This window comes from Lolium perenne, chromosome 5, assembly GCF_019359855.2.
Source record: "Lolium perenne isolate Kyuss_39 chromosome 5, Kyuss_2.0, whole genome shotgun sequence".
NCBI classification, from domain to species: domain Eukaryota; kingdom Viridiplantae; phylum Streptophyta; class Magnoliopsida; order Poales; family Poaceae; genus Lolium; species Lolium perenne.
The window spans coordinates 16,521,401-16,545,079 of NC_067248.2; the positions used below are offsets into that span (position 1 = coordinate 16,521,401).

The 23,679-nt window shown below is 46.3% G+C and overlaps 3 protein-coding genes and 1 long non-coding RNA gene across 14 annotated transcripts; 2 read left to right on the forward strand and 2 right to left on the reverse strand.

The window, feature by feature from the left end:
- Window positions 1-680: 680 nt before the first annotated feature.
- Window positions 681-3,599, reverse strand: LOC127298886 (uncharacterized). The gene is made up of 2 exons (XM_051328750.2): window positions 3,464-3,599; window positions 681-3,361 (listed from the first exon to the last, which is right to left on the reverse strand). Exon 2 carries the CDS (start codon window positions 3,067-3,069, stop codon window positions 1,009-1,011), a length of 2,061 nt encoding a protein of 686 aa, XP_051184710.1. The 5' UTR covers window positions 3,070-3,361; window positions 3,464-3,599; the 3' UTR covers window positions 681-1,008.
- A 136-nt stretch (window positions 3,600-3,735) lies between these two features.
- LOC127303209 (kinesin-like protein KIN-12F) lies at window positions 3,736-8,514 on the forward strand. Its single transcript, XM_051333964.2, has 15 exons — window positions 3,736-3,955; window positions 4,381-4,913; window positions 5,253-5,408; window positions 5,487-5,570; window positions 5,652-5,771; window positions 5,886-5,999; window positions 6,103-6,195; window positions 6,289-6,449; window positions 6,530-6,604; window positions 6,714-6,801; window positions 6,894-6,952; window positions 7,046-7,109; window positions 7,191-7,256; window positions 7,334-8,113; window positions 8,200-8,514. Exons 2-15 carry the CDS (start codon window positions 4,401-4,403, stop codon window positions 8,512-8,514), a joined length of 2,688 nt encoding a protein of 895 aa, XP_051189924.1. The 5' UTR covers window positions 3,736-3,955; window positions 4,381-4,400.
- Window positions 8,515-15,631: 7,117 nt separating this feature from the next.
- LOC127298885 (uncharacterized) lies at window positions 15,632-17,889 on the reverse strand. Of its 4 annotated transcripts, XR_011744600.1 has the most exons (5): window positions 17,667-17,889; window positions 17,464-17,570; window positions 16,977-17,041; window positions 16,520-16,570; window positions 15,632-15,930 (listed from the first exon to the last, which is right to left on the reverse strand). XR_011744600.1 is itself a non-coding variant. In XM_051328748.2 (4 exons), exons 1-3 carry the CDS (start codon window positions 17,828-17,830, stop codon window positions 16,551-16,553), a joined length of 291 nt encoding a protein of 96 aa, XP_051184708.1. In that variant the 5' UTR covers window positions 17,831-17,889; the 3' UTR covers window positions 15,632-15,930; window positions 16,520-16,550. The 4 variants fall into 4 exon arrangements, 3 of the variants coding, with proteins under 3 accessions (XP_051184708.1, XP_051184707.1, XP_051184709.1); XM_051328748.2 differs by lacking the exon at window positions 16,977-17,041; XM_051328747.2 differs by lacking the exon at window positions 16,520-16,570.
- A 2,387-nt stretch (window positions 17,890-20,276) lies between these two features.
- Window positions 20,277-23,074, forward strand: LOC127298884 (uncharacterized). 8 transcript variants are annotated; one of them, XR_007850172.2, is made up of 5 exons: window positions 20,277-20,912; window positions 20,988-21,086; window positions 21,172-21,377; window positions 21,468-21,852; window positions 22,152-23,074. It is a non-coding gene; the product is annotated as an uncharacterized lncRNA (long non-coding RNA). The 8 variants fall into 8 exon arrangements; XR_007850170.2 differs by having other exon boundaries at window positions 20,280-20,912; window positions 20,988-21,186; window positions 21,320-21,377; XR_007850169.2 differs by adding an exon at window positions 21,955-22,008 and having other exon boundaries at window positions 20,281-21,186; window positions 21,320-21,377; window positions 21,468-21,858.
- Window positions 23,075-23,679: the final 605 nt, after the last annotated feature.

Below are 23,679 nucleotides of genomic sequence, written 5' to 3' on the forward strand. Positions count from 1 at the left end.
TGTTTGCGTACTCCTAGAAAGCAGAGATTGATAGTAAATCTTGTTTTTGTCAGACAGGCACTCCACTGTAATATGAGCTATGAAATAAACACCAAACAAGGCCATCCACCCAGCTTGCCATCTTCATTGCAATTGTGCGTGCTACATTGTTGGAGGCACAAGTCGCTCACTATTTTCTGTTGGAACTGGATTCATTCATAGCTGCAGTACATTTGATGATGGATACTGAAACCGGTAAGTTCAGTCCGTGGTCGCTAACAGCGACAGGGACAACTAGTTATCCCTGCTGCCAAGTTTAATTTAACTGTCTGCAACGGTACAAGTTGCATTTTGCGATCCTTGATCGACATAGTGCAAATCTAATAAGCTAAATATAAACCAAGTGGGAGCTTCAGGTAAACATGACTGCTGGCACTCAACTTTCAGGTAACTAAACATGTTGCCTTGTAGTGGCACTGCAGATTATGCCATCATGCATGTGGGTTGTGGCTCAGAACTGCTTCCTATTTCTGCTACTTCCACTGTATAAACAGAAATGCAGATGCTACACCGAACGGATTTGTTTTAAGTGCTTAATAATTCATCATCAGACTAATGAGTTTCTACACAGCATGCCAGCAGGACGAACAACAGCTTTCAGACCTCAACATAAGAAATTCACGTGCTCCAAACAGGGTTAATATCGGAGCAAAGTATGAAGATTGAAGAATCCACAAAAGGAGCTTCTAGAATGTGCATAAGAATGTAAGACAACTCCACTCCACGCATATAAGGATAACAACGAGTTAAGTCTCTCCACTTCAACATCAAGCACAACAAGGGAAAGCCACCAAAGAAGTTCATCAAGAACCAGCTTATGTCTCCGTCTTGTAAAGTGGCTGCTGTGCTAAAGGAGAGAGAACCTTGAGTATACTGCAGGGTGCAGGCTAGCAGAAGCTCGTCATAGCGCGTCGCTCGACACATTGAGAAGTAGAGTCATCGCGTGAAACCGGCGGGAGCGGAGCTCGCCTAGAGCCTGCAAATATCATCTAGTTCCTCTAGTTCCTTATTGAGAAGAGCCGCAATATCACTATACTGTTTCCGGAGATCCCGGTTCTCCTGGCGATCGCTCTCACTCTGTCGCTGAAGCTCGGCTAGCTGTTTCCGGATATCCCGGTTCTCCTGGTGATTGCTCTCACTCTGTCGCTGAAGCTCGGCTAGCTGTTTCCGGAGATCCCGGTTCTCCTGGCGATCGCTCTTACTCTGTCTCTGAAGCTCGGCTAGCTGTCTCTGAATCTGCTGGAGATCGCGCTCATGCTGTCCCCGAACCTGCTGGAGTTCACGCTCATGGTGTTCACGAATTTGCTGGCAATCACTCTCACGCTGTTCCTGAATCTGATGGCGATCACTCTCACGCTGTCGCTGAAGCTCGGCCAGCTGTTCCTGAATCTGATGGCGATCACTCTCACACTGTCGCTGAAGCTCGGCCAGCTGTCCCTGAAGCTGCTGGTGATGGCTCTCACTCTGCCGCTGCTGGGGATCACGCTGATGTTGTCCCTGAATCTGCTCAAGATTAGCAGGCTGACGATCAACATGGCTCTGCAGCATGGGAGAATCATCATCGTTGGCATGACCACCCGACCTTCCTGCCTCTGCATCGTGCACCCCCTGCTGGCTAAATCTGAACTCATTAGGAACCGAGAATGGCACCATCTGTAGGTTGTCTTCCCTATTAGTGTTCTTCCCAAGTGCATCCTCCTCTAAGCTCGGGCTAAGTGTGTGGTCCAACTGTGTATTCTCACGGTCAAATCCAGCTTCCACCTGAGGTGAAACTGACCTTGTCCCAACACTCCTTGTGGCCTTAGGTTTCGGAGCCTTGGGCGACTTGACATGCTTTTTGAGCCTCCTCTTGCTGTCGGGGTTGGGATATCGCTTGAGGCGCTGACCGAAATCGATTTTCATGCCATGCTCAAGCCAGCCTTTCTTGTCAAACAAGTGAATGAGATATGGGGCGTAGGGCAGCAGGCGGCGCTTGATGTCGAGAATGATTTCCTGCATCACTCCAATCATCAAGTCCACTACGTCCACAGGCTTGGCTGACATCAACAAGTGCAGAATCCAGATCTCAATTGTGGTGAGTGTCTCGTGTCCAGATATAGGCCGGATCGATTTCCTGACAATCTCGTACACAAGGGCTGCTTCATGGTTCAGCTGATTGCGATCTTTACAATGCTCCACCACCACGGCATCAGGATTCTTGTAAAGGTGGCGGATGCTCTCTAGCGGTGGCAGGTGGTCTTCCTCCCTGCTCCCATTGGGGCAGGCCAAGCTGTGCACCCGGGCACCACCTTGAGCCAGGCCAAGATACTTGGCGAAATCATCTCTGGTCAGCTCACGCCGCTCGTTGCCAAGCATGAAGGTGATCCTGGACCTGTCCGGTTGAACCCACAGCGTGGCGTAGAACTGCCAAACGTGCGAATCAGCCCACCTGAGATCACGCCTCTCCAACAGGCCGTCGAGACCCGGGGTAGCGGCGAAGTAGCCACGGACATCCGGGCCAACCAACGCCCAGTCGATCCACGCCATCTCGCTGAGCTTCTTCTTGATGGCAAGGTACAGGTCCTTCTGCACAACCGTCCAGAACTTGCCGCCTGTCAGGCGACGCTCCTGCCTCTGACGCGGGAACCACTCCTCCTCCGGAACATGCCTGAGCTTCTTCATCATGTTGGCGTCGTGCTTCGAGTAGTCCACGTCGGCGTGAAGGTCAGGGCGCAGGCGAGAGCGAGAGCGGGAGGCTGAGAACAGAGCTGAACCTGGGACAGCAGGGCGCGGGCGAGAGCGAGACCCGGCGGGTGAAAATGGAGCTGCGCTTGGGTGAGTAGCACGCGGCCGGTAGCCAGACCTGGTGGCTGAACAAGGAGCTGCGCTTTGGACAGCAGCGCGCGGGCGGGAGACTGACCAAGGAGCTGCAGTGGCTGGCGAGGCGGCCTCGGCTGTAGCTGGTGTGGCCTTGGCATCATCCCTGTCCTCAGAGGTTACCGAGAAGAGAGCTTTAGACGCCCAGCTTCTCAAGTCAGACGCGATGAACATCCCGCTGTCAGTGTCACACAACACCAGCTGATCTTGCCCTGTTGGTTGGGTTAAGGCTCACAGGACACAGGCAATCAGTAGCGCGCGCTGAATCAATCTTGCCTTTTCTGGTAGTCCTAAACCCACTGTCTCGGCAGGAACAAAGCAGCTGTGATTGCCTGATTAAACAATTGCAGAGCTCCTTGCCTTTTTTGGTGTTAGTCCTAAACCCTGAACCCTGAATCCATGGAGCCAAAGCAAACTCTCTCTGTGTTTCAAAGCTGAGACAACTGCTCCTTGTTCTCTCCCTGACCTGAACACAAACAATCCGTAGCAGGAGAAGTGATTTAGAGCTCGAGCTAGGGTTTTGCTTCCTGCACAAATTAAATCAACAGCGAGGAGGGGTGTGGCATACCAAGAAAGGGCGGCCGGAAGGAGCGAGAATCCCGCCGGGAGATGAGCCAGCTTCGCGCCGCTGGCGTCGGGTTGGTCCACCGGCGGCTGCGGCGGCGCGGAATGCGGCAGGCGGAGGCGCTCCCGCGCGGGGACGGTGCGGCCCGGGCGGGGTATGCTTGCTGGAGCGGTCGCCGGCAGCGGGGCCGCCCGGCGGCGGCGAGAGGCGGCGGTGCAGGCGTCGCTGGCGGCGGCGACGCGGCCTGTCTCTCTGCTTCCGGCTGGGGTAATTGGTGCTCCTTCTCCCGCTAGAGGACAAACCGTGGAAGCCAAAAGAAGTGGCATTTAAATTTCAAGCCGCCCACTTTATGACAGAGAGAAGAAGAAGAGACTAGAGGATTTCGGGAGGCCGGCGAGCAGAGCAGAGCACCACCTCTCTGTCCGCCGACCGCTCGCCTCGCCTCGCCTCGCCTCGCCGCCCGCCACCGCCGGCAATCGCCCAGCCTCTCCGACGGTAAAGCTCCTAGTCCCCATTCCTCCTCCGTAGCCCTATCATGCTTACTTTTTCCTCTCTCTGTGGTTTCTTGCATTTGTGGGGTTCCGATGGACGGCGCGTGTGTGTGGATTGGGCCATTTGCTGATGCTAGCTAGTCTGATTCGCAAGCCGGCCGGAATTAGTTGGATTGGGGGCATTTCCGACGTTTTTTTCTTTCTATTTTCTCTGGTATTCCGTCGAAATAAGATGATTCGATTTGTTTCGCAAGATTTGGGTGCGGAATTAGGGTTAGCTGCGACGATGATTGGTTCTGGGCGGCATCTATGTTTAGATGTGCGAGGGGGATGTTATTAGCAGCTTCAGAAATGTGCATCTTTTGGTTTGGTGATGTACACTGTATCCTGATTCTGGAGGTGATCTGACGTTTCATTTCCTGCATTCAGGCGTGGTGTTCTTCTGCAACATGGTGGGTCGTCTCGGTGGATCTCTATGGCATACTCCGGGGAGGGCTTCCGAGTCGGGAGCCGGCGGCAACGGCAATGCTCCGTACACGGTGCTCACCCATGTGGCCGCCAAGGGCTCCGGCGCCGCGTCGACCCGGCATCGTCTCCTTGACATCCGGACGCCAGTGACGCAGTTTAAGAGGAAGCTCAAGTTGCCGGTGGAGACGCCGTTGAAATCCCCGTCCTTGAGTCGGGTTCGGCGACCCCCGCCCCGTGGCGAGGAGACACCGTCGCGGGTGAGCGCAGCAACCCCCCGCAGTGCGGTTGCTGCCCACAGTGTGCATCGTGCTAAGACCGCTGGAGCTGGGTCTGTCCAGCGGAAGCTGGCCAGGAGCACGTTGAAGCCGGGTAGGGCCAGCGGTGGACTGAAGTTGGTGGCGAGGGCGCTGCACGCTACGGCGGTGAATTCCGAGGAGGTGCCGCATTTTGAGCTCCATGAGGACCCCTCCTTCTGGATGGAGAACAACGTGCAGGTATGCACCTGCTGCTGATTTTTGCTGCTGCCTTGTGCTATTATTGGTTGGTTGGGAATTATGACAGCAAGCTCTTAGTTCACATTGTTTGCTCATTTATAACCACTTACCTGTATCTTGGAAATGCATCGTAATTCAGTAATGATATCTAGTAGTATAACTCAAAAAGTCCTCCATTTATTTATTACCAAGCTGTCCAAGAGATGAGTTTGCAGAACTTTTTTTTCCCTTTCAGTTTGCGTTTATAACAGGCAAGTGTGGATGTGTACTAAATTCGGACCAGTACACCTGTTGGAGAGTCAACTTTGCTATTCCTTACATTTGTGTTTTCTTCTCCAGGTTGTTATCCGTGTCCGCCCTTTGAATAACACTGAGAAAAACCTTTGTGGTTATAATCGCTGCTTGAGACAAGAAAGTGCTCAGAGCATCACATGGACCGGACACCCAGAATTATGTTTTGAGTTCGACCATGTTGCTTGTGAATCAGTGAATCAGGTCTGCTTCAGAAGAATTTGATTCATACTCTGATGCTAAATCTTGGATTGTGATCCAATCTTGAATTTGCATTCGCAGGAAGTGCTTTTCCGAGTTGCTGGTTTACCAATGGTAGACAACTGTATGGCTGGATACAACAGCTGCGTATTTTCTTATGGGCAGGTATATCCTTATGACCTTTGTTTTTGTTGTACTTATCATGTAGAACTGTATCCGTATGCTTCAACTTTTAATCGTTTGCAGACTGGAAGTGGAAAGACACACACAATGCTTGGTGAAATCACTGAGTTGGGAGTGAATCCTGGTCCAGAATGTGGCATGATACCACGCATTTTTGAGTTATTAATTGCAAGAATCAGAGAGGTATATTTTTTTTCAATCTCAGTAGATAACAGATAGTTGTTGCTCACTACATGGTGAAGTGTCTTATAATGCTATGGATTTCAAATTTCTTATGCGTGCATCCCAAAATTTCAGGAAGAAGAAAGCAGGAGGGATGAGAAGCTCAAGTACAACTGCAAGTGTTCTTTCCTGGAGATTTACAATGAACAAATTACAGATCTTGTTGACCCTTCATCCACAAATCTTCTGGTATGCTTTCATGTTGTTGCTTCAAACGAATATGAATATGACTTGCTAGTGCAATGCTATTATTTAATTACTTGTACTAAGCATCAAGCTAATGCATGTGTAGCTCCGAGAAGATACGAACGTTGGAGCCTATGTTGAAAATTTGACCGAACGTGAAGTTACCAGTGTCGGTGACATCATGACACTTTTGACGCAGGTAATACATTGTTCTTGTGTCTTTTCTTGCAAATATGCTATGACGACTGTGAACTTAATATAATTAAATGCATATGCCTGAAACCTTGCGCAGAGTTCTGTTAATAGGAAAGTGTCTGCGACAAACATGAATTCTGCGAGTAGCCGCTCGCACACTGTATTCACATGCACTATCGAGAGTAGGTGGGAGAAGGATTCCATTTGTAACTCACGGTTTGCAAGACTGAATCTAGTTGATCTTGCTGGGTCCGAAAGGTAGGTCAATAAACTGACTTGTCTCGCAACTTATTGTACCTAGTGGAGCCCCGATTCTTTGATAGATGCACTTAAAACAGGCAAACGGCATCTGGTGCTGAAGGTGAGCGGCTTAAGGAAGCTTCCAATATTAACAAATCATTGTTAACACTCAGGTTCATGACTAACACTGAAAATCATAGTTAAAACTATTTTAAATTGGAAAAAAATATTTGAGTGTGCCGCTATTCAGCCATGCCTACTTTCCTGGATTGTGAATTTCAGCCTTGTGATAACTAATTTAGTTGATCGCACATCTGGGAAGAAATGGCACATTCCTTATAGGGATTCAAAATTGACGTTCCTTCTCCAGGTAACAACCAAGATAATAATACCCTGCTACTGTGTTCTCTGTTACTGTTTTCTCTTGATAATTGTTTATTATAGTCCTCCTTTTACATATAGGATTCACTTGGTGGAAACTCGAAGACGTTGATTATCGCAAATGTTAGCCCTTCATTGTGGTAATGAACTGTTTGACTTGCATTTGATCTGAACTGAAGAAAGCATGAGACCTTGCTTCGTATGCTCATACAACTTTCTATGTATTTATGTAGTTCAAGTAAGGAAACACTCAGTACCCTCAAGTTTGCTCAACGTGCAAGGCGCATTCAAAACAATGTATGTATTTGTCTCTTATGTCTTGTCAGCAACCCCCAAAATACCAGCCACTTGACAATTATTTTCTGTTTGAATTTGAAGGCTCTTGTGAATGAAGACTCTTTAGGAGACGTTCAGACTTTGCAAAATCAGATATATATCCTAAAGGTGTTGTTTGCAAAATTTTAGTCCTATTTTTGTTATATATAACACCATCCTAAACTGAAAGAAAGTCATTTTTGCAGGAGAGGGAGTCTGCTGACAACGAATTGCAGATGTTGCAGTCTCAAATAGCCAAGCTTCTGCAAGAAAAAGAAAATGCGAGAGAATGCCATCTCAAGAGTCAAGAAACCATTGAAGATTTAAGTTCTCAGGTCCTTCAGTTGCAGTCAGAAATGATTGACAAAGAGAAGTGCTATGAAGCTAGACTGGAAATGTGTAGTGTTCTCAAAGGGAAGTTGCTAGTCGACATCAACAATAATTTTGGTCTTATTGCGAAGAAAGAACAAGAAGCAACTGAACTGAGCTCAAAATTGGATTCGTTTGGAAATAAAATTCTGCGTTTGCAAGCACAAGAAGAAGAAATGTTGGCACGGGCAGATTCCATGTATAATAAACTGTCCGTTTTGACTGAAGAGATTGATATTACCAACATGAATCATAACGAAAAAATTTCTGTGCTGGAGAAGCAGCTAGCAAATGCAGCTAGTGAACTAGGTGCAGTTTCTCTGGAGAACAATGAGTTGAGATCTCAGCTCAACTGTATTGAACGTCGCAGTTACTTTATGGAAGAGGAGTTAACCCGTGAAAGTAATGCCACTGAAAAAATGGAAGAAAAGTTAACTGAGCTGAAAATTTTACTTGATGAAAGGAACAGCTTCCTTCAAAAGTTGCAAAATGACTTCTCCAAGCTTTCGGATGAGAAACAATGCTGTGACTCTCAGGCGCTTATCTTGAGAGATAAGCTGGGGAGGGCTCAGGCATTGGCAGAAGAACGTGAAGCAATTGCTACAGAGGCTTGGCAGGTGCTCAGCTACCTACTTTATTTTTCTCTCACTTAGTACCGCTTGTGATAATTTTCTTGTATAACCCTTCTGTTGTACCTCTATAGATAGCAGATGAAATGAAGACATGTGCCGAAGAGAAGGTCAAAGAAGTCAAGGTGTTGGAGAGATCAGTTGATGATCTCCAAAGTACTGTATGTGCTCTAGAGGAGCAGTTGGCAAGGAAAGTTAGTCAACCTAATGCAGTTTCTGTTGCAAAGAACAAACAAGGAACTGAACTTGGAAAGAACATTATGCATCTGCATAGACAAGAAGAGGCAATGTTGTCAGGGTCAAACTCCATGCACAGTGAACAGTCTATTTTGATTGACGACTCTCCCTCAAACTCGTGTCGACGGCAGCGTGGCGGCGAGGTGGAGTAGAGTGGGTGGTGTGTCCTATGCCGGCACCTCTCAGCCGGATCCATGGCGGCGCACTGCTTCGGCTGTGGTCGCTCCCACAACCCTGCCCCCTTTCTTTTTCTTCAATAATTCCATGGCTCTGACTAAGGATTCCCTCCTGCTCGAGTTTGATTTGAGGGATAAGGAGCTGAATCAGTTGTTATGGTGTTGCTTGAAGAACTTTACTTCGAAGATGCAGCAGATCAAGATTGGGGCAGTCATGTGCCTTCCCAACTATGCCATGGGCTGTAGCTGCGGGCGATCTGTCCGTGCCTTCGCTTCTGTAGTTGACAAGGTGATGAGCATGTTGTTGCAAATGAGGAGCCTGCACACGAGGAAAGGGCATGTCCCAACTCCTTGTTTTTCTGCTCACTTTGCTGCGGCTAATCAAGAAGCAGTCTGGCGTGGAGGTGCTGATTTTGCCCAAAAGTTGTTCGTCAGGTTGGAAGCTCTGGTCTCCAAATGTTGGTATGCTAAGCTCAAACTCCATAATGTTCTTCCATTGGAGATGAATGATTCATGCTTCTGGCCTATTGCTTTTGCTGCTCATTGCCGGAAATATCAGAATTGGAATAGTCTGCTTACTGTGAACCTGTGGAAACAAGTTAATACAACTGCTGCAGTTTTACTGGACAATTATGTTCACATGCATGAGATTCTGGAATTGTACTTCCGGCCTATGGTTGTTGCGGCCCACAGTTTGCAATGCCTGAATTGGAATAATTTTCTTAGTGTGAGCTTATGGAGACAAGACAATATAATAGCCACTCTTTTGGATGATCAGCTATGCTCACACACAACAAATGATATACATGGGCAGCAGATATCTTGGAACTACACATATGCTTATATGACAATTAACAGTGGCGGCACCACACAATATTATGAGCAGGATTATGTCTTGGTGAGTTCAAAATGCATGCAGTTTTTCTTGCCGGATGGTCACCTTGTAGAAGATGCTGTCCTTCCGCTGTTCGGGCTGTGTCACCAAAGATGGACGACAACATCTTTGTCGTTGATCCCCAGATTCAATGGCGGGGACCCACTCGGATTGAGCTCGGTGATGGTTCATCAAAATCTTCAGCTCAATCCTCCTCAGCCTCGAGTGCATACGCCAGATAGACCGTCGGGAGAGCCACCCGCGGGGCATCAACTGGTATGGAGTACGTTGGAGGCCCTTGAAGGTTGCATATGCAGCAATATCGAGTCCGTGTTGTCGGCGGATGAACGATCGCTGTTTGGCTTCATAGACAATCTTTGGTATCAACTACAAGGTTCTAGGTCATCTTTATTTCTTGTTGTGCATGTAGGCACATTTGATCCCTGCTCGACGCTTTGTCGCCGAGATGTTGTAGTACCCTGAGCTATAATGTTAATATATTTCCATGTTCACAAAAGAAAACGAAGATCTGCACCACCAGTTGGACGAAGCTTTGCTTCTCAATGAAATGTTGAAGGACAGAATGCTTGAAGATCTGAGTCTGCTTCAAGTGAATAATGCTATACCTGTAAATGATATGGAAGGGTGCAGCCAATTTCAGTTGTGCAATCTGCTTGCAAACTACCACCACGAGTCAGTTGTGATCAACACAATCGCAAATGATATTGAGACTATTGTTTTGGCTTCAGAACTCAAGCAACACAAAGCTGAAGTGCAGGAACAAATGCTTATGTGTACAGAAGTTGTTGAAGGACTGAAGACCGAATCAACTTTGTGGAAAGTTGATCAGGAGCTTGGCAGTGCTATAATCGATGATTTACTTGAAGAGAGCAGCAATATAAGGACTGATCGGGAGAGCCTGAAGCGAAACAAGGACAAAATTAGGGCAACAGTAAAAAGAGCAAAAGCTGCCACCTCTCTCATGTGTAGTCTCCCGAAATGAGACTAAATATGCTTGCTCAGATGATCAAAGTATCTCACATTAAGCATGTCGAAACTAACCATGTTTTCTCTTGATTATTTCTACTGAAGTTAGCAGCACTACCCTGTTATTACAATATGTAAAAGAAGTTGACAAAGGGAGGACTACTTATTTGTTCACTTCTAAGGAGGAGAGTGGGATTTCAAACCTAGAACCTCATCAACCTCTAGACTTGGCTATGTGGACGTTCTCTGGTTAAGAGCAGCTGAATATGTATGAATACAAATTGTTGTTTGGCTAGTTACTGATCCATTTTTTTTTAGAACGTTCTTGGATTATGTTCTGTTCTGGAGACATAAATTTTGATCTCGTGTCCAAACAGGAGTCAGCAAGTGACTAATGTTAGTTTGTTAGCTTGCAAGTGACTCATATTTTGGCAGTGAATATGGGTGTAGTACTGAATCCGTTTCTGGTTCAGCGTCAGTCCTTGAAGTCCAGTCGGTCACGGTTTTCGATCCACTTGCCTACGTCCACCCATGCCATAGGGGGGCACGTCATCGTGCTCAGGGTGAGTTTGCGGTCCTCGTGCACCCCTTTTCCCCTCCCTCTTGCTCCGAGCCCTCATGCGACAAATTGGTTGCCGCTATTCGGTTTGTCGCGAAGCCCCATGTCGAACATGAACCACCATGTGTCCTCGCTGCTTTGTCGAGAGCGTGCTCAATTAGAGAGCAGAAACAGTTCTGATATAAATCATATATTTCAGTTTTTGTGTCCTATTTTACATCTTTTTGTAAAGCAAAAACTGCAGAGGTGGTATACATCCCACCTTTTGGTGATGTATAACTTTTAGATCATCTGTTTTGGGTGCCAATTTAAGATGCTTTTAGTACACAAGAGATTTCCCTTGCTCGAAATCTGAACATATACATTTTGACGGTAAAATCAGGATGCCATGACACAAACTTTCTGAACATTATGTGTGTTGGCAATGAATATGGAAGGTGCATAGTAGCGTAGCCCTGCCAACGTGTGCAATGGCTTCCTTTGCCTCGTGGCGGACGTCCGGGACGCTCCGGTCCTGGTCTGCAATCCCGTCACAGGTGAGAAGCTCGGGATCCCGGCGCCGCCCGTGGCGGAGTCCATCTCGGTGGTGGACTGGCAGGTTTTCGCGCGCCATGGGGTTCAGCCCGTCCACCCGTGAGTACAAACTCTTTCGCCTCTCCTTCCCCGAAACGTACGAGGACGTCTACATGGACGTGTGCACCTTGGGCGACAACGGCGAGTGGCGCCGCCGGCGCCCGCGCCTCAACTTTAGCCGTCACGAGATGCGATCCTGGCCGGTGCTCATCGACGGCAAGCTGTACTTGGTGACTCACTCGACGGGGTATGGCATGCCATTTGACGGGGTACTTGCCATTGACGTGGCCAGCGAGGTGGTCCACGCGCACGGCCTGCCGAAGAAACGAACGCCGCGGGTGCAAACGGCTGTGGAGACGCCATGGAGCTGCACGGCCGGCTGTGTGTCGCTGTGCATGAACTTGACGCGCGCCTCGCCCCAGGCTCACCTTCTGGGTACTCATGACTGACCTCCACCTCGTCGGCAGCCAAAACAACGGCGGTGGCGATGGATGGGAAATGCGCTACAACTTCGACATAGACGCTCAATACTGCTCGCGCATCCATTGTCACAGCCGCTGCGAGTGCCACCCGAGGGGCGCATGGCTCCATGACTGCGATGGGGTGTTGTGGCTGTACTACCTGACCGGCGGCCGTCTGTACAAGTACGATACCACGGCCAAACGCCAGTGGCAGTACCCCTCCTTTCCGGCGAGCAACAAGGTGTGGGACCACCGCCTCCGCCGGCTGCAGCCGCCATCCGGCAGTCGCTGGTGGAACGTCTACGGAGGCTACCGTCCGAGCTTGCTTTCACCTCGTCATCTCGCCTCGTCGTCGTCGTCCGTTCACCAACGCGATCGAGCTGCCACTCGAGCACCCTTTGATACGTACCATGCGGTGCCGTACACCATCCAATAAATGGCGCGACTCTTCTGTCGATGATGGCACTAACCACCGGCGAGCTACCAAGAGGCGACCGACCTTGTCTTTTGCTCCTGACGACGATGGTACTATCGACCGGTGGCGTGCTGCTAAGAGGCGACCGACATTGTGTTTTCTCGACGACTGCTCTAATCAGGGCACACTCACTTGGAAATTATACCAAGAAGATAATTTGTACTTGTACGATTAAAACAAACTCGCCTAGATTTGGGGCATGATTTTTAGAAGGAAAATATACTACAGGAGTATGAGTATTTTGTATCAGATTCAGTAGCACGTGAAGACAACAAAGTTATGACACAATTCAGAAGTTTCCACCAACATTTGTTTGATAACAGGGCGCTGCCGTGCATCCAGTCTTTGCCCTGCGCTTCCGCATGGCAAAGATGTGCACCGAACAAAACGCACGGCAGAGAGCTTGGCCACGGCAAAGATCGACACAAACGCACGACAAAGATACAATTCATGACAATGGCGGAAGAGAGCGCACGGCAAAGAACGCTCCACGGCAATGGACCAACACAGCGCACGACAAAGATTTGATGCACGGCAAAGGCGCTGGTCATTGTCGTGCCTCACCCTTTGCCGAGCTGGGACGCACGGCAACGCCGCCTTTGCCGTGCGTTCTTCCCTTTGCCGTGCGCCATATTGCATTTTTCTTCGTTTTTCCTTTCTATTTTATTTCATCTACTGCTTATATTTATTTATTTTAATTATTTTTACTTTTATTGACTATTTTTTAGTGTTACTTAAGATAATGTGTATATACCCATACTATTTGCAATACAAAAGTACTTTCCATCTTCATCCCTCCACATATATCAGGGTTTCAGAGTAATCGCGCTTCGGAGAATCTGCTAAGTATTATCGCCCGAATGTGAGGAAGGTCACACCGGAAAGCTATTTTTACACCATTACACCTTCCACCACACTTTCACACATATCATACGTCCACATGCAAGTTGTGCATACACACGGCAAAGGCGTCACATGTCGGCAGCCTGTGCTCCTGGCAGGCAGTAGGCGTGCTGGAGGAGCCTTTGTCGTGCAAACTGGGGGCAGGACGCACGGCAAAGCTCGATGCCACGGCACAGGGCAGGCGCATGGCAAAGCCTGCATGCACGACAAAACTAGCGGCGCACGGCAAAGCCTGGCCGCACGACAGAGCTCGTGACGCACGGCAGCGATTGGGACGCACGGCAAAGCCTTTGCTGTGCAATGTTGGCGAGGCGCACGACAAAGAATCTGTTGCCATCGATGGCACTGCCATGCGACCTTTACTGTGCAGCGTCGCACGACAAAGGCTTTGCCGTGTGTACAGGGGTCTTTGCCGTGTAGTCCCGCTTTCCCGTAGTGATACTGGAAACAATTGATAAGCCCAATGAAAGAAATAAATACTACAAAGTTCCCTCATAAGTCCAGCTTCACTCTATGCATAACAAACCCAAAGAGTCCTTCAAAATGGAGATTTTACGGTGCATCATATTCCATGTCCTGAAGGCTGAAACATGTCTAAGATTTATCAAATTTTAGATGCATCTTTTATACGAATTTCAGACAATTTTTATGAACTAGAATTTCAGCGTGTAGTGTATATATCATCTAATGGTTGAAATTGATTGGGCCAAATTTAGGTCCAAGGAGATGTTTGTATGGTGTAATTTCCATCCATGGATGCCTAGTCTATGGAGATAAAAAATACTCATCATTGTGGTGCACGATGGACGATCTGGTGGGAGTGGTGTGGTTTTCAAGGGCTTCTTCTGGTCGTGAGGATCTTTAGACCGTTAAGGAGCTTCATCGGCAGTTTATCCTTCTTCTTTGTCCCCGGGACATGTGGTCTTTTCGATCCATTCGGCGATTTCCCGCCCACGACTAAAAATGTCGGGCTGGCGCGGGGAGGTGCGGCAGCGTTGGCGCGCCGTCGACACGGTCTGGAGGTTGAAGATGAAGGGCTTCTCAAGGATCTCGTTATAATTCTCATTTCTCTTGAGGTGTCGTGTAGTGTTCGTTATTTCTTTTAATGCCAGGTCCTATTAAAAACAATTAAAATGACTATACAAGTTTGCAACTTCGACTTTCGTGGCGTCGATGTTGAAACCATGTAATTTGATGAACGTAATGTACATTTTCCAAAGGGAAAGAGGCTGAATCTCCAAACAATAGTGACTATCGAGTTGAGCATGAGGCAGACAATGAGCGTGCACGTGTATGTTGTAACTCTTGGTGTAGCTTCTAATACTACAACTACTGCTGAATGTGAGAGAGCAAATATTCGGGTTGGCATCGATTCAACCAGGAAAACAACATCCTGGTCAGTTCAATTGTCCTGCCATAGGTTGCAAATTGCTTCCATATACATTTCCCTGCTTAACCATAAATCGTACAAGTACCTAATTATGTGAGTGTTGCACATCTAAATAAGTTACTCTTTGTGATACACTAAGATTACCCAATGCTGAAACCAGTTAATGTTCTGCCTACATATCATCCCAAGCAAAGTTTGCACCCAATAGAAAGTCAAATAACATCCCGCTTCAGGCCAAACAAAAAGAGCATGTCAAGTACTACCACGCAAAGTGGTGCAAGCTGGGTAAGTTTGTCCGCCACAACTTCTATCTAAAATATTAGAAAGACAAAGATAAGACTCCACGGCAGCATGGGATGACAGTTGCTGGCTCTGAATAACCAGCCCAGCATGAAGCTTAAATTCTTCCAGAACATAACATAAACGCGGGTTGAGCGTCCATGACAGTTCATGTCATTCTGAGGGTTGATGACCGGTATGTTCTGCTGGTCCTGCTGTGAGTTGTGCAATATGCAGGTGTTCTGTCTGTATAGTATAGTGTATAAACGTGAGAACTGAACTAGTCCAGAAGCAGCTTCTGGTGCAGTGTATCTGTATGATGACGATGCATTGGAAAGATGAAGTTAACTTATAAAGTAAAGTCTTTGTGAATATTATCATGTGCACGTCTACTGCCTAGTCACAGCCATGAGGAGCTTCTGCACAAGTTATTGTCCACTTTTTTCTAGAGTTTTGAAATTGTTACATATATCTCAGCAGGACTGCTGAACAGCCATACAAATTCAGACATTTTTTACGCAACATTCAGTAAGATAAACAATAAACGGAAAGGACAGGCTAACTAGATTTGCTGCTCATGGAACAAGAGATCTTTAAATCGAATGCATTGTATAAAATGGGCCACCAAATCCACTTAGCGGATGGTACTAAGATATTTCACACAAACGTAGATGCTAAATCCATGTTACAGACCATGGTATATGAAAGGAAAATTATTTTCAGTCTAGGCTAGGAATTTGGAGAAACTAGCTATTTTGTTGGAGAAGATTCTTCTTAACACCAGCTAGAAGAATTTACACCAGGATAGCTATGCTTTCCAAACGACGAATCCAAGTTTTGTATCCTTTTATGAAAAGGAAAGTAGGAAATCCACATGGTCTCTTCAAGTACCTGCAAAATAACAACACCACTATACCGTTAGCAAACTTGCATAGTTTACAGCTTACAGTAAATTGTGGCAATTAAGCTCACGCAGAATCATAAAAGGACCAATTCTCAAAATTTCAAAATCAACGCACAATAATGTAGTGACAGCAAATCGACAAACAACTCACAGAAAAGGTATACTACTGTCAGAAAATGCATTATTTTCCTATACAATCATTTCACACTTTGTAGTGGACATACACAAGGAGACTAGACATTTCCGGCAGAAAAAGGTTGTAACTGCATAAGCAGTCCACACATCACGTCACAGCTTGGCAGCTACAGATTTCAGGTAGCAAAAGGTTGCAAGCAGCCCAAGCAGCACGTCACAGCTGGCGCAGTAACACAGTTGCAACTACTGCATGCTTTGTTAGTTCATCAATAAAATGTGCCAAATGATTCTAGTTCAAGTGGTTCCTATAACCTGCAACTGTGAACTAATTACACGAAAGTTTTTATTACCATGATTTTCATGATCTTATCAAGCTTTTAAGTGAAGATGATTGACAAAGATGAGTATTACCAAAAGAGATTGTGTGTTAAAAATCAGCACCTTGTTGTGCTCTACCCTGGCCTCTCTTGCATCACCCATCCTTTCCATTCCCTAACAATTCCCAACCATACATAACCCTCAATCAATTGAAGTTTCAATATTTTAACAAAATTGTAAGCAGTTTATAATGTAGAGGAACGAGTGCCAAATGTTTATTTCAAATTTCAAATTTAGTAGAAAGATAAAGCATACATACAGCAAGCATTGACCTCAAAAACTAATTTAGTGAAGTATTTTTTTTTTGCGGGGAATTTTTTAGTTTAGTATGTGACTGTTGTTTAGCATTAAAAAGATGAGTAGATAGCAAGAAACAAAAGACTGATAAACAATGGTGTCAACAAAAGAAGGAATTCTGAATGCACACATATTCTCCTTACTTCTTGAATGCAATTGCTAACTTCTAGTTTGCCAAGTACTAATTAGAAAAGGAATGCAATGGGAAAAGGAGGAGACCTACATCATCCTAGGACACAGTCCTCATCATGCTGTGCGGCCTCCAACTTCAACCATCGTCCCCATTCCCTATCAAATCCCAATTTTAATCTTCTTACATTAGTTTTCACTCAGGGTTATTAAAGAGTACAAAATATAGCACACATTGCATATAACCTGCATATACTATTCCGAATTTCTACATGGCAACACTAGCCTGACACAAGCTTTAAAACCACCCAAACTGTACATCGTGCAGATCCATTTTCGAAAGAAAGAAACGCGTTCCCATCTACGATTCCAAGAGATTAAGAGAACTGGCCGACTACAAGCATAATCCCAGAAAACCACCCATCACAGCAAACGTAGACTCTAACTCATCCAATCTAGGCACAGCAAAAAAAATGTATTATCCAATCTAGGCACATTTCAGTCTGCAACCCAGATCGCGACACGAACTTAGATCATATTAGCGATCCTGACAAGCACGGAGAAAGGAGAAGGTACCCTACCCTGGGAGAGCTCGCAGCAGGCCCGGGCGCTGGCCCCAGGGTGCGCCGTCAGTCGCGCTAGGACCACCGGCGTCGTCAGCGGCGACCCCATCAACGCCGCCAGGGGCCTGCACACACACGCACAGAGAAAACAACGGCATCAGGACATCGGATCGCCAACACACAGGGACGGCTCTCGCTGGGTGTACATGGCATTGGCGTACCGTGCGGCCCCGAGCGGGGAGGTGGGGGCGGCGTTGGTGAAGGCGAAAGGGAGCCGGCGGCGCGGGGCGGCGAGGGGAGCAGGTGCGCGGAGGGCGCCGATCGCGGGCGCCGGGCGGCGGACGGCCGCCAGGACGGTGCGAGAGGCTGCGCCGCGCCACGCCATGGTGCTAGGTTTGGGGCGGCGGAGGGTGGTGGTGGTGAATGGGGTATGACGGCGGTGGTCGGTGGTTTAGGGTTTTAATAGAGGAGGGAGTGGCAGGCCGGGCTCACGCGGCAAGTTTATCCATTTGTTAGCGTTGGGCCATTTCTAGCTCCTCTGTTGGGCCTTGAAGGGCTCCAGAGAAGTTCAAGTGAGAGCAGAGCCGGCCCATAAATGAAAGGAAAACGCTTGAAATCAGCCGACCGATCCGACGCCAAAGATCGGTCGCCGAGTCGTCGTCTCGCGCAACGCTAATAAGAAAGGAAAGGACACAGACCCTCCTGGGACCCACCCACGTGCCATCACACGTTATCATTTCTCATCCGCAGAGGCACCGAGCTTGGTCGATTCTATCCAGGCCCCCACGCCGCCTAAGCCTCCGCCCACATCAAGCTCCGGCGTCGCTGCTCCGGGCGTCGTTGCTCCGGGCCCCGCGCGCCGCCCTAAGCCTCCGCCCACATCAAGCTCCGGCGCCGCTGCTTCGGGCCCCGCGCGTCGCCCTAAGCCACATCCCACATCAAGCTCCAGCGCCGCTGCTCCGAGCCCCGCGCGCCGCCCTACGCCTCCGGCCGGATCAAGCTCCGGCTCCACTATCCGGGCTTCCGGCGCGCGCCATTTGGGAAAGCTGCTTCTCCGAGCTCCCTGGTTGTTCCTCCGTCTCCGCATAAGGCTCCGGCCGCTCGAGCTCTGCGTCGCTGCAGCAGTCGCGGGCCACGCCCATTTTAGCACGGCTGGTTCAATTGTCGTCTCTCCCTGTTCAGCCGTGCTGGATCCCCTGACGACTGCATCAATCCACCGGTTTGCACAACCACCTCTTCATGCTCTACCTATCTACTCATCAATCATTAACTATTGTTGTAAACAGCTAAAGAAAATTGTTAATTTTGTTGTTGAATTTTGTGGCAAAAGAATTATGATCTGTTGGAAATATAGTCACAGGAAAATTATTAATGAGTAGTAAACATACAGTTTTTTGTTGGATTTATTGATGAATTTTGGGGAATCTGTTGGTGCAAAGAAATTTCCCCTTAGGGAAATATTAGTGTTGTAAATGTTACCTTTTTATTGGAATTTGTTGTTGACTATTGTTGTAAATAGCTAGTATTTTTATTGGATTTGTTGTTTACTATTGTTGTAAATAGACAATTTTTCGTTTGATTTTTGTCACTGATTATTGTTGTAAATAACCATAAAAAATATGTCTGAATTGTTGTTGACTATTGTTGTAAATACCTAGTATTTTTATTAGAATTGTTGTTTACTATTGTTGTAAATAGACAATTTTTCGTTTGATTTTTGTCACTGATTATTGTTGTAAATAACCAAAAAAAAAGTCAGAATTGTTGTTAACTATTGTTGTAAATAACTAATTTTTATATTGGAAATTTTGTTTACTATTGTTGTAAATATGCGAAGAAAATATGTTGGAATTGTTGTTGATTATTATTAATAACTTAGTGATTTGCAACAATGCTACATAAGTGTTTTTCTTTTTATTGTAAAAGTATAACTTTTTTGCTCAAAACATACAATGAAGTTTTGTTGTTGTGAGCTTTTGTGGTGTAAAAGGATTTTCAGCAAAAGAGGTGAGATCTTTGCCTGTGTCCCACCTAGGCCAAAAAGCTACTTTTTATAGTCGGGCGCTGCATGCGAAAGCAACCTTTTGGTGGTCTCTGGCTGTGAAAGCGATGTTTTTGGACCAGAGCATCAACGGCCCGTGCGACCCCATCCGACCACGCGCGGGACAACCGATTTTGGCCCCAAATCGGTCGCCCGACGGCTAGCGTTGGCCTAAATGCAATTGGCCATCTTCACTGTACTGAAATCTTCAAATTTATCAAAGAGACAATTGTAAACAAAAATAGACTAAAGAGAGAAGAAATATCTATAAAAAAATAGACCAAAGAGAGACAGCTTACTAAAGAAAACCGATGTGCGTTGTCTACATGGTCGAACTTGGAGCAAGAAAATCAATGAGAGTTTCCTGTATGCTCGCCACTTGTCGCAAATGTAAGTAAAGTGGAGGTAAGGGACGTGAGAGAGAACACTGGAGATGGGAGGCCTTCATTTTTGCCTTCTTTAGAAAGACAAAATCTCAAAATAAAATATTTGGAGAATCTTTTGAGCTCCTCGCGGCGAGATATTCCAAACTATTACGGCTTAGCTGCTTTTGTACTTCGGTGAACTTCAAATATGTTGGTGTTGCACCTTGAAGTGTGTCGATGTGTGTTCTTGAGTACGCTCGTGTTGCACTTGGAAGCACGTCCATGGTGAACTTAAAAGTACATCGGTGTTGTACTTGGAAGTATGTCGTTCTGTATTTTGGAAGTACACTCGTGGTGCACTAGGAAATACGCCATTTTGGAAAGTACATCCGCTTTGAACTTAAATTATGCTGGTGTGCAGTTTGGAAGTATGCTCATGTTGCACATGGAAGTATACTTGTCATGCTCTTCACGCCCATCCCGTATTGAGTAACAGTAAAACTTAACCATCTAGGAGTCACCACAGCGTTTTGGGCCATTTTGGTTCACCTGTGCGCTGTAATGGGCCGACCCAACGTCTCGAGGGCTGCTACTCTGAAGACCTGCTTGGGTGGCCTGTCGTCAATCTTACATGAAATCGTTCGATCAGAAATGGGTGGACAGGATCCGCTCGTGTCTGCAACTGGCCCACGGGTCAAAGCGACTCAATCTGGAGGGGCGAAGGGACGCGATGGAGCGAGGCGATTGGAGTCCGCCGTCGAAGCCTCGACTGAGTTAATGGCACCAATCAAAACCAGCGTTCGTCCCCTCCTCTCCTGGAGGAGCAGGCTAGCCGCAAAAACCTAGCAACCCCTCAGTCCTCGACGTGGGATCCGCCGCTTCCCTCTCAACGCTCGCCCCCGCCTTTCATCGGGTCGTGCCCGTCCCCACCTCGCCCTTGCTGGCCGCCCCGCCGCTCGATCTGTCGCGCCCCACGGATAGAGGTGGCTATCTATCGTCGACTACACACACCGTGTGATGGCCATGGCGATCGGATTCCGACGCGAGCCCACATCTTCGAGGTGCTTCAATACTATTTTCAGTACTACATCTGAACGTATCTCTATATCATGGAGCTCAGAAGTAATTTTCTGCAGTTAGCAACTCTTTGGACTCATCCCCAATTATAAGTTCTAAAGTATGCTCACCTGCTTAGGAACTCCTTCACATGATTTTTCTTGAATTGGCTCACAATCGTAAGTGGAGTCTGCAAGTGTTCTTTATTGATTTGTGAAATTTTCATTAAGTTCTTCAACTGAACTTTGTTATGTGGCATCCCAGAATATGAAGATAACGGTGGGTCACTCGATTCATCTTCGACTTTAACTGTCTAAGGATTGTCAGATGATGGAGGGGGTATCTCATTAGAAACGCTGTGGTAATAGGTTGCTTTTCGGAATTGACATTGTTCTTTCCGGTTTGCATGCAGGATGGGGAGATCATGAGTGGCATCAACCGTTTGGGCTCGGATGCTTATAATGCTGAGGGTAAGCACGCTGTATAATTTTTACCATGTGCTATGTTTGGTGCGTGTTGCTAAGTTTCTGTACAAATCGGGGTGTTTGCTTAGTTTGCAGAAATTTTGGTGCTTCAAGTTCCGTTTGTTTAATGTTCCCATACTGCTGTTTTGAAGAACATGAATATAACTCTGCCATGAAGTGTTAAATAAATTCTTTTGAAGAACATCGTTCGCCTCCCCTTCTCTTCCAGGCGGCACAGATTGGTACCGAGGCAGCGCACCTCTACTGTTTACTAGCACCTTGCGGCGGTGAGGTGCGCTAGGTACACAAGAGGAGAAGAGAGTGGCGGTCTCCTTTGCAATCTCCTAGCCGCGAAGTGGAACGCCTGTCGCTTGGAGAGTTTGAGCAGGAGGAAAGGAGCAATGGAGATCGGAGTACAGTACCAGGCGAGCACCCTCCAAGGAGCACCAGAATATCTATCCTGAGTTGTTTTCCTTCAAAGGTACAGGTACAAGCCGTGGCAATTCCCTGCTCCCTCTTCCAGGCCTAATACCAGGGAGAAATATATGAAGTAACCATTTATATTTGTACATGATTTTATTAGGTACGAGAACCTGATCAATAAGACATTGATTCAGATCTAAGTCATCAAAGAAAGGTAGTAGGCATGTTCTTATGTCTACTTTTTTTATTGAATCGAATTACAATGTTTGTCTTCAAGCTCTTGCCAAATGTTGGCAAGTTCAATTTCCAATATGTTATTATTGAATAGCCTATAATTTTGCTACTTTGAATAAACAGATAAACTTTGGGAATTAGCCGTCAAGGTAAAAGTGCTTCATACATGAGAAGGAGGTGAAGTGGGGTGAGGTGAACCTTTGATGTATACTTCAAAGCTTTAGGGAAAGTGCATTTAATAACATGTTAGTTGGTCTGCATTTGAATGTGTTGATAAATAGACTAGAGCCAAGAATTGAAAGAGTAGTTGTTGTCATGGTAAAATTTAGCATTTTTTTATTTGTGAGCTTTAGCATTCTGAAGTCCTCTATTTTGTAGTACACCAGGTGGATGAAATAATTATTGCGCTAGGTAGTTATGTCTCTTTGGTATTGGGTTTATGAAAGATAATCAACTAACCTTCTGTATATTCAGAAGTTTGTCTCAAAAGTTGCTATCTGGGTGTGTTTATGCTTTAGTGGTGTTCTCAAAAAGGTCTTTATTTCAGTTTATTGCCCTCTATTTTCGACATCCAGGTTCGTGTTTATACACTCTTGTTTGGCTTATATGTTACAGTTCAATGTTCATTAATTTTCTGCTACTGCTGCTGTAAAATAGACAAGCTAGAGTCAAACCAGCTTAGATTTAGTAGAATAATTAGTTTTTATTATTTTCTTTGGTTGCAGATTCTGTTTTCATACTGTGCTGCTCTGTAATGTTTCTTGCAAGTGTGAAATGATGATCGATGCTGTTTTGGCATTACAGAACTAGGATGAAACCAAGGTTGTGTACATCTAACATTAGGCTGAGATGGATCTTCTTTTCTTTAAGTTGCTGCCTAGATAGTTACTGAGCTGACGGAGGAATTCCATGGTGCATGTACCCAAGGACTCCTCTTCAGGTTACGCGGTTGAAGACTGTGTACCACATTTCAGCCTCAACTTGATGAGTTTGTGTTTCTGAAATGATTTTGTCTCCTTACATACTTTAAATTTCTTTGTTGCTCAGTATGTTTGTTCAATATTAATACATGTTGTTTCCATAAGCAAGTTTGACGACTTGATTCCCTCGTGTGTAGTGTAGCGAGTTTTTCGTTATTGCAGAAACAAAAGAAACATGCTTGAGACCTCGGTAGTAAAGATTATTATTTTTTACTTTGTGCTAAAAACGTGGTATTATCATTTCAATGGGTGTGTAGTTCAGGACATATTTCTACGAGAGAGAGGTCTGTGATGTATGCAAGGCAAAAGCAGAAGATGAAAAATTTGCTTCCATCCTCTAGCTGCGCAAACTGGCAAATGTCAGCTACAGGTAATGTTACATCCTATGTATGGCTGAATTAACTCTCTTTACCTAAAAGAATGCTGGTCGACATTGTTGAGTAGTAAATGGACTTGATCGTGCTTATATCACAAACAAACATGACTACCGCTAACTATATGTTACACCAGTTATTCTTTTATCGTTGCTGAAGTTAATTGATTTTGATACGGCAATCCATAGCCTCCCCTCTGATTTGATCACACACCTTTTTCTGAAAGCTTGAAGTATTTGACTTTATTTGGTCCATTGAATTTGACGTAGAACAAAAAAGTCCATTGAATTGTTCTTT

Excerpts from the sequence above, each read along its gene's own strand:
- LOC127298886 (XM_051328750.2), bottom strand. The coding sequence starts at position 3,069 with ATGTTCATCGCGTCTGACTTGAGAAGCTGGGCGTCTAAAGCTCTCTTC.
- LOC127303209 (XM_051333964.2), top strand. The coding sequence starts at position 4,401 with ATGGTGGGTCGTCTCGGTGGATCTCTATGGCATACTCCGGGGAGGGCT. Across the intron at positions 5,772-5,885 it reads TAATTGCAAGAATCAGAGAG|GAAGAAGAAAGCAGGAGGGA; the intron begins GTATATTTTTTT and ends CCAAAATTTCAG. Across the intron at positions 6,000-6,102 it reads CTTCATCCACAAATCTTCTG|CTCCGAGAAGATACGAACGT; the intron begins GTATGCTTTCAT and ends ATGCATGTGTAG.
- LOC127298885 (XM_051328748.2), bottom strand. The coding sequence starts at position 17,830 with ATGGCGTGGCGCGGCGCAGCCTCTCGCACCGTCCTGGCGGCCGTCCGC. Across the intron at positions 17,571-17,666 it reads TCCCCGCTCGGGGCCGCACG|GCCCCTGGCGGCGTTGATGG; the intron begins GTACGCCAATGC and ends GTGTGTGTGCAG. Across the intron at positions 16,571-17,463 it reads CTGCTGCGAGCTCTCCCAGG|GGAATGGAAAGGATGGGTGA; the intron begins GTAGGGTACCTT and ends GGGAATTGTTAG.